The sequence below is a fragment of the Suillus subalutaceus genome (assembly GCF_016647625.1).
Source record: "Suillus subalutaceus strain FC151 chromosome Unknown DFJ58scaffold_287, whole genome shotgun sequence".
In the NCBI taxonomy this organism is placed as follows: Eukaryota; Fungi; Basidiomycota; class Agaricomycetes; order Boletales; family Suillaceae; genus Suillus; species Suillus subalutaceus.
In genome coordinates, this window is record NW_024540536.1 from 7,742 (window position 1) to 23,422 (window position 15,681).

The 15,681-nt window shown below is 46.5% G+C and overlaps 3 protein-coding genes across 3 annotated transcripts; 2 read left to right on the forward strand and 1 right to left on the reverse strand.

Annotated features, from left to right (window-relative positions):
• Window positions 1-4,753: 4,753 nt before the first annotated feature.
• Window positions 4,754-5,431, forward strand: DFJ58DRAFT_736689 (uncharacterized protein; the record flags this gene model as incomplete). The annotated part of the gene is made up of 1 exon (XM_041386822.1): window positions 4,754-5,431. The coding sequence occupies one exon, from the start codon at window positions 4,754-4,756 to the stop codon at window positions 5,429-5,431; it is 678 nt and encodes a 225-aa protein (XP_041235541.1).
• A 3,371-nt stretch (window positions 5,432-8,802) lies between these two features.
• On the reverse strand, window positions 8,803-9,733 carry DFJ58DRAFT_671426 (uncharacterized protein; the record flags this gene model as incomplete). Its single annotated transcript, XM_041382952.1, has 4 exons — window positions 8,803-8,997; window positions 9,048-9,200; window positions 9,255-9,416; window positions 9,479-9,733. Coding segments are annotated over 4 exons (765 nt in total), but the record flags the coding sequence as incomplete, so codon positions are not given.
• Window positions 9,734-12,210: 2,477 nt separating this feature from the next.
• Window positions 12,211-14,890, forward strand: DFJ58DRAFT_719585 (uncharacterized protein; the record flags this gene model as incomplete). Its single annotated transcript, XM_041384654.1, has 9 exons — window positions 12,211-12,348; window positions 12,398-12,493; window positions 12,526-12,661; window positions 12,696-12,718; window positions 12,771-12,876; window positions 12,954-13,608; window positions 13,666-14,389; window positions 14,417-14,495; window positions 14,655-14,890. 9 exons carry the CDS (start codon window positions 12,211-12,213, stop codon window positions 14,888-14,890), a joined length of 2,193 nt encoding a protein of 730 aa, XP_041235543.1.
• Window positions 14,891-15,681: the final 791 nt, after the last annotated feature.

Here is a 15,681-nt window from a genome sequence, read left to right on the forward strand (position 1 = left end):
CTCCATCGGAAATAATATGCCTCCCAGCCCACCCGTCAACATCGGGAATATACATAACATCGGCCCATAATCCGCTGGCCCGTATTACACGGGATATTATGTAGGTCGGGTGACCCATATAATACGGGATTTGTCACTGAAGGGGCTCCGGATAAGGGGTGATCATGAGTATTACGGAGGACGCGAAGTCGAAGGTTATCGGATTCTGGGACATATATACGGTTGTCGCAACGGAGGAAACCCCTATCGTCCACTGTCCATCTCGGATCTGAAGGTACCGGAAGATGGTTGGTTGCAATAGGGTCATTAGGAAGTGCGGTCAGGATGTCTTTCCAAAGGTCATCAATATCCATTAGAACAGCTGCTCTAAGAACCGGAGTTGCTAAGGTTGAGGCTCGTAGGGACGAAGCTAACTGTTCGGACGTGAATACCGGACGGAAGTTATGAGGGTTAACTCGAGCGTAGTCCTTATCCCCCTCTTTGGGATAGACGTCCCAGCGTCTAGTAAGGGAATCCGGTTTAACTCCGAGTTTTCCGGGACGGAAGTGGATGACAAGATTGAACTGATGGAGGAAGTCCGACCAGCGGGCCTGACGGCGAGAGAGGAGTTTGGTAGTGGCGAAGTACTCAAGGTTTTTGTGGTCCGTGACAACATCTACAGGCTCGGCCGAGCCTTCTAGATAATGTCGCCAGGTCCGGAAAGCTTCGTATATAGCTAGAAGTTCCTTATCGTGGGTGTCATAGTTAAGTTCCGGAGCGGTTAGCATTCGAGAGTAGAACGCTACCGGACGAAGCTCTGAGTCCGGACATACTATGGATAGTATTCCAGCTATAGCATAGTCAGAGGCATCGGTTTCCACAACTATAGGAACATCCGGCATCCAGTGCGTAAGCACCGGAGCCGTAGTGAAGGCTTTCTTGAGTTCTTCGAAGGATTTCCGACATTCATCGGAAAAGTTCCACGGAGCATCCTTGCGTGTAAGCCGTGTTAACGGAACCACGATATCCGAGTAGTTGAATATAAACCGTCTATAGAAATTTGCGAATCCGAGGAAGGATTGGATATCCTTGACTTTCCGAGGTTCCGGCCAGTCAGTAATAGCTTGGATCTTATCGGACGACATAGTTAAGCCGTCCGGAGATAGGAGATATCCGAGATATTCAACGGAAGTGGAATGGAATTCGCATTTTTCGGGTTTGGCATAGAGACGATGTTTACGGAGTCGACGGAAGTACTTCTCAGACGTGTTGCTTGTGGGACGCAAGGTCATGGGAATAGATGAGGATGTCGTCCAGATATACGATAACGCATACATCCAGCATATCAGCAAACACGCTATTGACAAAGCGCTGGAATGCTGCTGGAGCGTTAGTGAGACCTTCCGGCATCACCAACCATTCATAGGAGCCATAGCGCGTTCGGAAGGCAGTCTTCCATTCGTCCCCTTCCGCTATCCGGACGAGATGATAAGCGGATCGGAGGTCGATTTTGGTATAAACTTTAGCACGGCTCGGAGAGTCTAATAGGTCGGCAATGAGGGGTAACGGATATCGGTCTTTCTTACTGATCTGGTTGAGTCCACGGAAATCCACACAAAGGCGGAGGGATCCGTCCTTTTTCTTGACAAATAGGACCGGAGCTCCGTGAGGAGAGGATGAGGAGCGGAGGAGTCCAGAGGCAATATTTTCATCAAGAAACTTCCGGAGGGCTGCAAGCTCGACCGGGGATAGCGAATAGATAGTTCCGAGGGGAGGACTAGTTCCTTCTTCCAGATCTATGTTCAGATCATAAGGACGATGTGGAGGAAGCTGACCAGCCTTTCCCTTGTCGAAGACATCCGCAAACTCGTGATAGTCCGAAGGAATTTGGGATAGATCCGGAGGATCGGACGATAGAGAAGCGGATCGGAGATCGACACCGGATGGTCGAAGGTATATACTGAACTGGACCAATCCTTCTAACTTGCAGGCCCGGCAAAAGGCAACTGCATTGATTAGGGATATATTAGGAACAGTGTTATCAGCGGAGGGTACGGATGTAGTCGGAGGAGGTATGGTTTCCGTCGGAGGAGGGATATCCGAGGACTGAAGTGACGTCGGAGGGGTCGATGGCATTCCATGAGATGTCGTCCGGAATTCAATGCTGCCCAAAACCCAGTCAATCAACGGATTGTGTCGGGTGAGCCAGCTATATCCAAGAACGATAAAACAAGATGAATCCAAAGGGGTAACGTAGAACGTATCAGAGGTGACTACACCGGACGGAAAGCGGACGGACAAATCTATAGCTTCGGAAATAGTATTATTACAAGTACCATCAAACAAGCGGAGCGGAATCGTAGGTATCGGATATGTAGGGATTTTATGTTTTCGGATGAACGCAGTATCTATGAAACAATGAGAAGAACCACAATCTACAAGAGCTGGAAATTCGGATACGGATGGAAGTAACGGAAGTGAAACATATGGACAGAGGGAAGTCGGATCCGAGAGCGCGACAGCGTTGAGTCTTAACTCCTTTGTGCAGGCAGAGTCAACGCGACCCTCTTCCTGCACGGAGCTAGGAGAGTCGCGGACTATTTCTTTGTCTCAGTAGAGACATCCGGTTTGACTTCCGGAGCGACTACTGCAGCGCGGCCTTTGGCAGCACGCGAAGTAGACTTGGTGCATTCCCGAGCTGTATGGCCGGGTCCGCCACAGAATAAGCAGAGTTTCTTGTCCATCCTTCTCTGCCGCTCTTCAGACGTTAACTTTCCGTCCTTACCCAGCTTGGAAGTAAGATCCGGAACCTTAGGAGCGGACGAGTTCGAGGACGCGGATGGCTTTGTAGACTTCTGATCATTGGAGTTTCCGGATTTGTGATTTCCGGATCCGGACGTATTGGAGTTCGTCCGGTCAGAAGTGGATTGCTTAGGGGTAGTGGATGAAGTGGGTTTAGCTTCTCGAGAGATCTCTCCCTTCCGTTCCCAGTATCGGGCGTCGATAGTCTGAGCGAGGACTTTGTATTCGGAAAGAGTAGAGGGTTTACCCATGCGACTGATTTCATCCTTGATACGGGCCGGGAGTCCGTTGTAGAATTGGCGTCGTAAGGCTCCGTCGCCCCAGCCACGAACCTGTGAAGCAAGACGCTGGAATTCCACAACGTACTTGTTGATGCGCTGTCCATCGCGCATGTGGAGCTGTTCGAGCTGCATTTCTGCATCACCGGATGGGTCATGAGGCCCGAAGTTGGCTTGGAGTTCAAGCATGAACACGGAATAGTCATCCATCCAATCCGGATGGTCGTCCGAATCATCGGACAGGAGATCCGGTTCAAACCATTCAAGGGCCATACCCTTAAGGTAGGATTGGGCGAAGTTGACTTTAGCCCTTCCGGTACGGAAAGCCTTAGGCTTGCTCTGGAAGTTAAGCTCACACTGGACAAAGAACGCACAGAGCTTCCGTGGTTCGGATCCGTCGAAGGTATCCGGTTCTCGGACCTTGACTCTAGAATCTTCGGATGCGGGCGCGCGACGATTATTGCGAGCAAGGTTATCGATGGCTTCTGAGAGTCGAAGCATAACGCGGTCTTGTGGGTTTAGGCCGTCATTTTCATCGTCATCATCATCCGGATCACCACCGTTATCATCGGGTGGATTACCAGGGAAATCATCATCACCATCATCGGGATCATCATCGTCCGGAGGTCCTACGGCAGGAGTGCGTGTTGGGGTTTCCGGGTGTCGACGATTAAGGAGTTCGGATATGGTTTGAGCGGTTCCGTGGGTGCTAACACGGCGCTGAGAGAAACTGGTGAAGGTGTTGACTATAGGTGTCGGATCACGACGGAGGGAGGTTAGTCCGACCGCGTGCAGAGTTGTTTGTGTCTTGGTAGGAGGCATGATAGATGTTAAGTAACTCGGAAAGGTATGAGTTCGAATATACTGTTAAGACCGTACTCAAGTAGTATCGGATCCGAAGGGCTTCGGCCTCAGCTCGTGCGCTGTGCCTCTTTCCCGAGTCTTGCCCCTTATTTCAGAGAGCTAAAGTATCGCGTCTAGTGAAACGGATAAGTATTGCAATGGATCCGTTAAGACTTCCGGATATCGAACGTATAGAGTAACGGCCAATCCGGATCGGATCCGGACTAGAAACTAACGGGTGAGGACTGTCCGAAGACAGAGGCGGATATGTAAACTACAGGAATCTATCCTAAGTCTCGGAGTAGACAAGAGTAGCGTACTCAAGTCCGGAAGGATAACGGAGGGACTCAGAGTCCAGACGGAATGAGTGCAATCTAAGATGATATTCGAACTGATCTACTACAGCGCATATACAAAGGTTTATATACTACGGATAGCTAACGGAATGATCAATAAGCAAAGGTGCGAGGCTATGTACGAAAGTATAAGCAAAGTCTAAGTGGAGCGTATTGGTAAGTTGGATGGATCACGAATCATGAACCGGGAATGAAGTACAAGTAAAAGCGGATTCGTAAGTGTAGCGGATCAGTAAGCATAGCGGATCAGTAAGAATAGCGGATCAGTAAGCAAAGCGGAAGTAAAGGATAACCGGTATACCGGTGTACAGGAATACCGAAAGGAGATGAACGATAGTTAGAGTTATATGAACAGGAAATGAAATAAGAATCAAAGCGGATCTGTGGGCCGGACGATGGATATGTTCATCGGATCTGGATCGGATCTGAGATCCAGATCATCGGATCTGTAACCGGATATATGGTATATGACAGCCTGATGGATCCCCACCACCGATGGACACGGATGACAATACATCACAGCCATATCTTCCCATTCTTCTCATGCCTTCACAACTTCCTCACAAGACAACGCATGGTCTCACTCAGTTTCTGCTGGACCCTGATCCATCTCTAGAGGATTTTGCCCATGCCCAACAGTTTTCATTACCGATTATCACATCACCACCACGAATTCGTCATCAAATGCAAAACACATTGATTCTGACAGGTGATGAATCTCCTACTGCCCCAAATGCTGGAGTGCAGCCACAGCCCTATCATACCACAGATCCCACCTTCATTTTCCCTGTCTCTACACCATCACCCTCCCAGGCACAGCCATTGACAACCCATATCCCATCTGAGTCAGCTACAACACTACCTGCTGCACCTGCCGGCGCACACTCTACCCAGACTTCAACATTTCTGTCTGATGCTGCCCCCATAGGACTCCCTTCTGACACAGGCAAGAAGCGCACATGTGAATCTGAAGAAGAACGGTTGAATGTCCCTGCAAAATGTCAGAAGGTTAATGCTTGCAACACTGGTCCTAGCCCCCCCACCCCAATTGATGAGACAGTGATGGATCATCAGAATGGTCAGGACAAACATCAACAGTTCCAATCGAAGTGTGCCGCCAAAGCTAATAATATTGGTGGCTCATCCACAACTTGGAGGACTGGATGCAAATGAGTGCATGTGCGTGTCTCAAATGGCTTTATATGTACATATATATACTTGCATGTGTCACGTGTTTTATAATGCAACAATGACTTGTTAGTTCTTGATATCTTGAATTGGGTGATGCAGATAGTGTTGTTGTGCAAGTTGGCAATTACAATGGCTCAAAAGTGCACGTGTGCAAGGGCTGCCCTGTCCAACAACATACCCACCCTGAACATGGACTCGATGTTGCTCTGAAAGATTTGAGCGTGAGACATGGGAAGCTGACCAACTGCGAGAAAACAATGGGGCAGATGATAGTTTGATTGCAGACATGGGAGTAAATTTGATGATTTTAGCCAAATTCAGCAAATGCAGATCAGATAGGCACCAACAACTTTTAAACATGTTTCTAGACAGACATGTTTTGTGAACTTAGAGTAAATGAAAATTCGCTAATTCAAAGCCGGTCTTCTCCATGGTATATCTACACTTTCAGGCAAAGAGGGGCTTGATTTGCAGAGTTTCCAGTGGAACAAGTGAGAGTAACGAAGAAGTGACAATGGAAGGGCATGACAGCAGGATAAAATGTGTCAGAAAATGAGCAAAACAGTCCAAGGAAGCAAAGCTCGTGTAAGCAGATGATGAGTCTACAAGTCAAAGAGATGCTTAATGGAGACAAGGATTGAGAATAACATGAAGACTACCCGGGGGTAAAATGCAAGCTCAAGTCCAAGGATGAACACTATGACTTCTCAGAACTCAGCACTCTTCACAGTGAATGTCTACTGAACCATGGTCTGCTATCAGTTGCTGAAAATAATGGCAGAGAGAATACACACTCATAAATGAGTCCACTATTGCATCAGATTGTTGCAGAAACTACTGATTTCATCACAGCTTGAACAGCGTGTGTTCGAGCACCTCGGTATCGTTTTTCTGGATCTTTTTGCACTTCTTCAAGTAACCTCTATGTATGCATGGCATTGATTGAGAAATCATTGATATTAGCAAAAGATTATGTAAGAGATATAGAGAGTTCGAAAGCAATGCTGATGAATAATTGAACCTGCGGCTAGGGAATTTAAACAAAGTTTGGGATGAGTCATGCAGGAATAATCACATGATCCTATATGTTTTTTTAAACATGACTTTGCAGAGGCATTCCGGGAGACTTGATGGTACTCAACCTGCCAATTGGGCTTGTCAGTCTGATGCATCTTGTCATATACCATATATCTGGGTACAGATCTGAAGATCCGGATCTCAGATCCGATCCAGATCCGATGGACATATCCGTCAGTCTGGTCCACAGATCTGATCTGATTCTTATTTCATGTCCTGTTCATATACATAACTCTAACTATTGTTCATCTCCTTTCAGTATTCCTGTACACCGGTATACCGGTTATCCTTTACTTCCGCTATGCTTACTGATCTGCTTTAACTTATACTTCATTCCTGGTTCATGATTTGTGATCCATCCGACTTACCAATACGCTGTGCACATACTTTGCTTATACTTCGTACATAGCCTTGCACCTTTGCTTATTGATCATTCATTAGTTATCCGTAGTATATAAACCCTTGTACATGTGATGTAGTAGATCAGTCCAAATATCATCTTAGATTGCACTCATTCCATCTGGACTCTAAGTCCCTCCATTATCCGTCCGGACTTGAGTATAAAACTCTTGTCTACTCTGAGACTTAGGATTGATTCCGATAGTCTATATCTTTGCCTCTGTCTTCGGACAGTCCTCATCCGTTAGTTTCTAGTTCAGATCCAATCTGGATTAGCCATTACTCTATATGTCCGATATCCAGAAGCCTTAATGGATCCGTTACGATACTTATCCGTCTCACAAGACGCGATACTCTAGCACTCTGAAATAAGGGGCAAGACTCGGGAAAGGGGCACAGCACACAAGCTGAGGCCAAAGCCCTTCGGATCCGATACCTCTTGAGTATGGTCTTAACACATCTCATGATCCAGGCTGAGTCATAAAGCAAAGGTAATATTACCTATAGATAGACTGAAGAACCATGATGCTATCAAAAGAAGGCCAGGTACCAGGTCCAAGAACCACAGGTCAAGTGCCGGACCAGGATCCATCACTGATGTATCAACCCTATAGATAATAGATACTGTGGGTTAAAGGAATACATGTATCAGTGTTTCCAAATTCCCTCTAACTGCAGGTACTTGATGTATTATTCTTACAGTATGGCCTGATGTATCCTCCTTTCCCCTCAAAAATGTACTTGTCAAGCTTCAGTAGTCACTTGGAAAATGTCAAGGTATCCTGGGTTGTTGGTCACTTTGCTCGATGGGCGGTTTCAAGTGATACCATAGTCATACTATCTCTATCTTGTGATTGATATTCAGTTTACTCTACTATGTATATTTGTGTATATACAAGCAATCAGACTTTCTACTTGTGTGTCTAATGTTTCAGAGAATCATTATCTACTCATGAGTGGGCACTGTTGATGTGGCGATGATTCAGCCATGAGTGGGCAATCATCAGGTAATCAATTTTATCTGGAGACAAAATTGATGATTTGTCTTCACATTTTATCATCAGGGGGTATTTAAAATATTAATGCCTGTCGAAGTGGCGGTCTAAACTTCATACATGAGCAGGCATTCAGTCATGTACTGATGGTTGAAGTTTTTTCGAGTATTAAATGTGAAGTTTCATTTTGAAGTTTAGGGCAGCATTAAAAATACATTTATATTTCTTATTGTCATTGATGTTCGGCCAGCAACAAAATGTTTGCTAATGCTTTATATTTCTCATGTCAGTGCAAGATCTCTTTAATATTTGAAATTTTACATCTGTTTTGACGACAACCTAAATATTAAGTATTATCTTCACATTTCGCACGACATTCCATCAGGAAAAAGACAGTTGACTACATAGTATTACATAGTCAGGGTAGTCCGTGTAGCTCGGTAGCTACCTGCCTTCTATATAGCAACTGCTGTAACTATGTAGTACTACATAGTGCTATGTAGGTAGCGCTACCAGTACTACTGTAGTAGATAGGAGTACCACTACATACAGCTACCAGCCACTATATAGCGCACTGTAGTGACGCAGATAATAGCACATTAAATAGCACAAAAACCAGTGAATTCAAATGATTAATCAACGGAAACTAGTAGATCAACTGGCAGTTAATAGCTGGCTTGATCTTCTTCACTCCCATCCACGAGCCTCAGCTGCCGCTCTCGCTAGCCTCACCATGCATCCTCCTCCTCTTGAAGCTGGTGCTCTTGAATGGCATCTTCAAATGCCTTGTCACTGATCCGGGATGCGTCTGACACCGTAGTAGCGAGTTCCTCTATACCTGCATGGAAACTTTGTCCAAAGGTGAGGCTAGCGCTTATGAAATTATAGTAGTGAAACGTACCGAGCCACATCATGCAAATTGTCGCAAATTCTTTCAAAGAGCTTATAAGGTGCTGTGCGCTCGTCAAAACGCTGCAATGAGCTCAAATGAGTTTGGTAGACACATCCATAGGTAGCTGCTGTAAATTTGATGTCTTCTTTCAAGCCCTGCAGCCACTCATCAATACAGCATCCAATCTATCAACAATCAGCCATATTCAATGTCATGAATATAAGATACGACTCACGGCTGTAAGCGTGAGCACAATAATCTCAGTAGGCATGGGGTTAAAATGCTTATGGTAGACAACGCCTTCATCATTTCGGTTTGCAAACCACATAACATTGATCCCTTCTTGGAGTAATTTGGTCTTGTATATGCCCGTCTTCGCTGTCCAGTCCTATTACCCAACAGTCAGTACTTGAAAGGTCATGTAGACCATTGCACTCCATACCTTGTAAACAAAGGATGAACCGTCTTTCAAAGATTCTGCTAGATCTTGGTTTTGCCTTACAACCTCCCTCAAATCACTCAACCGGAAACCAAAAAACGAACGAGTTAGTGACCGCATCTTTGTTTTGAGCTCGCCACGCACATGTGATGTGCGTTTCAAAAGCTTCAAAACAAGATATAATTTAAGTCAGATTAAGAATGCACGCCGGAGAACAGAGGGCTTACCATCTTGACTGCTGAAGGCATTAATTTGACACTGATGCCTTTTATTTCGCACACCTCATGCCAGGCCTCTTTTGCCAGCATCGTCTCGACAGCAATCGTATCTGGAAATGGCGCCTGTGTGACAATTAGACAGCGGAAAATAGAGGTCGCAGTTACAAGGACGTCTTTTGAGACATCATCAAAATCACTAGCTTTCACACGTTGATGGGAGCCATCTGAATTTTTCTTGATCTTCAGCACTACCATGGCGTCTTCTGTGTCGTGCAGTCGTTTGGTCGCCTGAGGGGCAGGTATTTGTTCCTCATCGGAGTCACCATCCTCTTCATCGGTGTGACCAGCCCCAGCCTCCGATTGAGACTGATCTGCTGACTCTGGGTCCTCGCCAGACTTATCACTAGTGTCATCTGAGGTGTCGTCCTGAGGGGTATTGATTGCAGGGGCTGCTTCAGTAGGTTAGATAGAAGTGTATTAGTTTACAAGCAGAATTCACGTACCATTCAGCTTGCGTGTGCTGCCGCTAGTGGTGCACAATGCCGGGGGAATTTTCCCCGCACTGAATGCCAGGATCTTGGTATTGGACAGCTTCATCTGTAGAACGCGGTCTGAGAACTGAATGAAAATAAAATAATCAGCTATTGTTCAAGTGGCAGGAAACAAGACAAATGAGCTGGTTGTGGTGTCTTCGTCCCTGTTGGCATCACTAAGTAGCTCCGAGGGCTCTTTCTCAAAGACATCAGGATTGTCTTGGTAGGTCGCCTTGAGCACCCTTTTTTTTCCGTTTGTCCAACTTTTTTTCCTTGGTTGCTTGATGACGGATGTGTTTTGCATTTCAGATACTGTAGAGAAAGTGAGTGAAACATCACATCATAGTAGCACAGTGACTTACCTCGATAATTCTCTTTTTCAGTTGGTCATCGTGGTCGACCCCTCACGGTGCGCACAACTGGTTGCTCGTCATGCGGTGATGACGGAATGCTTGTATTTGCTTGCTTGGAGGTGGCCTTATGAGGAGGCATGATTCAAGGTGCGAACAACCTGTAGTTCAGCTGGTTTTATAATGTCGTGCAAGACCTAAACACCCACAATGTGAACCTTGAATCTTTGTTGATTTCAGGGCTTGTTGATTCAGTATAACGTAGGACTAAAAGCTGTGTTAAATTGGAACGATAAAAAGGTAGGGACATACCGTTAGTTAGGGACTCGGACATACTGTTTCAATAATTTTCACTGTCATGGATACCTCCAACTCAGCGAAAAAAGGTGCAGAGCTTACTTCAAACACTCACCACGCTCTGACAGATCTCATAGGTCAATGTCACCATTCACCGAGGCTCGCTATAAAGACAAAGACGGTGTCAAAAGGTGATCCACCCCTCCTCATTACTACCAAATACCAAATACTCACCGGCTTGGAGGCCAAAGCTTGAGGCGCCTGATGCAGAGCCCAATGCAGAGCCCAGAAGGCTGAGGCCAAGGCTCGAGGTGCCTGATGCAGAGCACAGAAGGCTAAAGCATGAGGTGCCTGACGCAGAGCCAATGTTCCTACTCCCTCCATTTCGTCAAACACCAGGCCCCATCTCCGTTGCACAGTCATACTTGCGAAAACTGATTTTGGAGCATTGGGAGGCAGAAATAAAGGCCTGCGAGCAAGCAAAGAAATTGCAACTGTTAGAAATTGCTCCAGGCCCAGCTCTTACCCTAATACAAGCAAGCTTGTGAAGACTTGTTGTTGAGCGCTGGGATGCAGAACTGAAGTGTTGTGAGGAGGCAAAGCGGGCGCAAATGTTAGAGTTACTTCTTGCTGCCCATGGTATCTCCAGACTAGTGTAGTGCCGTTATATCGCCCTGAACCTGAAAAATTTCAGTTGAAACAATGGGCCAGTCTCCTCTCCATAATAGAGTGCGTTCTCAGACTGCGCCTAGGACACTTAGGACATAGTCTCCATAACAGAGTGTGTTCTTGGACTGTGAAAGGGTCAATAACGTACCTGGTAGCTATCAGCGCTGTGGGCAAAGGGTTAGTTACAGCAATGGCACACCTCTAGGTGAGTAGGTAAGTTCAGGGCAGGACATAGTCTCCATAAACAGAGTGCATTCTCGGACTGCTTCTGTATAACAGAGTGCGTTCTTGGACTTCTCCTCCATAACAGAGTGCGTTCTCGGACTGTGCCTCCCTAATAGAGTGCGTTTTCGGACTTGGCGTACCTGGTAGCCATTGGTAGCCATCAGCGCTGTGGGCAAAGGGTACCGCTCAAAATGCCCAGAGTCTAGACCTGTCAAATTATGATACACATCAAAAAGAGCCAGAAAATAAACTGGAATCACTTACCAACCATGCCTCACAGCTGCGTATTCTGTGGCAAGCCTTTCCCATCAAAGGGAAGCGTCAAGAAGCATATAGCTATCCGCCCCGAATGTAGAAGAAAATGGGAGTCAATAGTTGAAGATACAGATGGTGAAGGTGGTGCACCCGCTGATTTTGCTTACAACAATTCTTTTTCCCCACTTCACCGCTCACGCTCCAACTCTTTCAATCTTGATGAAGTCAACCCAGCAGCATCAAAAAGTCGACGGGTGACGGTTGAAGATGTGGCCGATGAAGATGGCAGGCAGTATTTCAGAGCCATGTCCTGATGCTGGCTGGACTGTTGCAGGAGGGGCAAACTAGTTTTGAAAGGTATCAGCGATATAAGGAGGGTGAAGGCGAAGACGAGTGGGCACTCTTTTGCGACATGTATGAGTCGTGTTCTGTTTATCAGGTCCGCAAGAAAATTAACTTTGGTCCTGGCAGGGAAGATTGGGGACTTGCAGAATGGCTTGTTAAAAGCCTTGGGCAGACTCGAACGGATGAATTTCTGAAGTTACCGATAGTAAGCTTGGCGTTGATGACTGAAAAATATGCACTGACCATAGTAATAGACGCAAAACCATATGAAACCTTCATTCCACAACAATCGGTCATTCCTACAGAAGGTCAATAAGCTGCCGCACGGACCTGCCTGGAGTTGCAAGAAGGTTAGGCGTCAAGGGAAATCGAAATGGACGAGAATGGCCAGTTGCTGCATGAGGATGTTGAGCTTTGGATGCGTGACCCTGTGGAGTGCATCAAGGATCTTATCGGTAATCCTTTATTCAAGCAACATATGGTATACGCACCATCACGAGCGTACAAGGACAAAGCAGGTAGTCAACGGCTCATAGACTGATATGTGGACAGCTGATTGGTGGTGGGACAAGCAAGTGAGTAGCACATTGATTTGAAACAAGGAAAAAGCACTTACCTTCGCATCAGAAAGAACTGCCCAAAGGAGCGACCTTAGCTCCCATTATCCTGGCTTCCGACAAGACATTGCTTATCCCAATTTCGAGGCGACAAATCTGCATGGCCCTGTTTACCTGTCAATCAGCAATATTGCCAAAGAGAAATGACGTCAAACAACGGCACGTGCTACTGTCCTCATTGGGTACCTACCAGCCACGAAGCTCAACTGCTTCACCTCTGATGAATGTTCCCTCACCGGATACCGACTATTTCATCACTGTTTGTCCCTGCTGCTGGAGCCACTCATTGTGGCTGGTCAGGATGGTGTAGACATGGTTTGTGCTGACTCACTGGTTCGACAAGTGTACCCCATACTTGCCGCCTATGTTGCAGACTTCCCTGAACAGTGCCTGGTCGCTTGCTGTAAAGAGAACCGTTGCCCTAAATGTTTGGTTGCAGCTGATGAGCGGGGCAACCCACTGAATTCATTGATGAGAGACCTGGATTCGACAAAGGAGACGCTGGAGAGATGGAGGAGTGGTCAGCACCCTGGAGAATTTGATGAGCATGGGCTGCGTGCCGTGTATAAACCTTTCTGGGCAGACTTACCCCACACAGACATTTTCATGGCGTTCACACCAGACCTCCTTCACCAACTGCACAAAGGGGTCTTCAAAGACCATCTCGTCAAATGGTGCCTCGAGATTGTGGGCGAAGACGAAATTGACGCACGCTTCAAGACCATTCCGGACTATCCCGGTCTTCGTCATTTTAAGAAAGGTATCTCCAGCATCAAACAATGGACAGGAACTGAGCACAAGGAGATGCAACGCGTTTTTGTGGCACTAATTACTGGTGCAGTCCCAAGGTACTATATTCTGCCTGTCTGCTCAGGTTTGACGAATTGGCCTGGTTTAATTCACAGTCGAGTTGTCACCGTCGCACGGGCCATATTAGATTTTTGCTATTATGCACGACTTCAGACACATACAAGCGAATCCCTGGACGGCCTTGAGAATGCACTCGCAGTATTCCATGCGCACAAGGACGTGTTGAAGGAACTCGGAGTTCACGAGCATTTCAATATTCCAAAGTTACATCAATTGTCTCACTACGTTCAATCAATCAAATTGTTTGGAGCTGCTGATGGATTCAACACCGAACTTCCCGAGCGCCTGCACATCGACTTCGCTAAAGAGGCTTACTGTGCAAGTAACAAGCGTGACTACGAGGAACAAATGGCATTATGGCTTCAACGCCAGGAAGCAATCTTCTGGCGGACCTCTTACCTCGAATGGTTGGCTGAACGTGCTGCTCAGTCAGAACATGAATTTGACTATAACTCTGACTCAGATGCCGAGAACGAAGACTTCAACTTGGTGCCTGTTGTTTCGCAAGAGTTAGTTCGTGTTCTGGCAAAGACACCTCTGCACCCTCGGCAATCTGTTCTACATCTTGAAACTATACATGGTGCCGTCGATTTTCTGCCTGCCTTCAAGTCGTTTTTACAGAAGCATCTGCCACATAATCGCATTGTGCCTGGCTATCAAGACCGTTTTGACGTTTTTCAACAAGTCGTCGTCATCCTTCCCCCCGACCTTCGTGTGTCCGAGTTACCCAAGTGCCTGCGGGTGAGGGCAACTCCTGCAGTGCTTCCTTTGCCTTCTGGATGAAAGCTGGGTTCCCCTGCACGATTTGACATGGCATTGATTAGTACTGATGGTGTCCAAGCATCGAAGTTACTCACCCTGGATGGTACGTCAAAGCCTTACAATTGACAAAGTACAATGACGAACTCTAAGTTATAGCTGCAGTCTGAGTCGCACAAGTCCGTGTAATATTCACTGCTGCCTCATCAATTTGGCGCATACTCATGCCCCCTTGCCTACATTGAATGGTTCACGCCATTCAGAGAGCCAGACCAGTTGTCTGGTCTGCGCCAAGTCTCACGTTCGACTCGTCAGTTGCGTCGGAATGCGGCCATGATACATGTTGACGAAATTATTCGTCCATGTCATCTAATCCCAAAGATGGGTCAATCGGTCAACCCTGCATGGACGAGCGCAAATGTGTATGAGTTGGCGAGTGAGTTTTACTTGAATACATTCATTGACCTCGAGAGTTTTTGTATGTCCACTATGATTACTTAGAATAGCACTACAGCGCTCCATATAATTACAATGTGCTACAGAAATGAATTTGACTACGGTTACTACAGTGGCTCCTGGTGCCTACCAGCGTCTCCCATAGCTCTACATAGCCCTGATTTGAGCTACATATCACTACAGTGACTATGTAGCACTATGTAGCTGTCACTGGGACTCCGACGATTTGGGGTTTTTCCTGATGTCAAACCTGTCTTAAATATTGCAAACCCTGATGTGTGATGCTACTGGCCCATTGATAGTAGAGGACCCTGGGAGTAGGAGCCGAGTGCCGAGTAGCACCGTGGTTTAGCGAGCCATTCAGTGTCCTTTGGGCTTTGTCAGTAGCATAGTGTCTGTCACCACATCTCGCCTTGCTCGCGACAGGCAGGCACACAGTCGCGGATACACCGCTCCAGTGGCGCCAACTTATACTTGTTTACACTGTGGGCATTAGGGGTGCGCTATGAGACAATATCAGCAGATATGCAAACGTTAGGAAAACTTACATACATCAGTAAATCATGAGTTCACTTCTTACCTACTTATGGCCAACTTTTTCGCACGACACAGTGGGACGTCATGTCAAGGCAACAAACGTGAACACTGCTTTTTTCAGTAGATCTCTCGCCTCAAATTCAACTTTTTCTCAACTTTTAACAACTTATTTTATGAGACCCACGTGAAACGGCACATTAAAAACTGTCTGGAATTGAAAATAAGTAGTCCAAAAGCTGCGAAAAGTGGAGGCAAAAAGCATCTAGAAAGCGGTTCAAAAGCGCGAAAAATGGAGACAA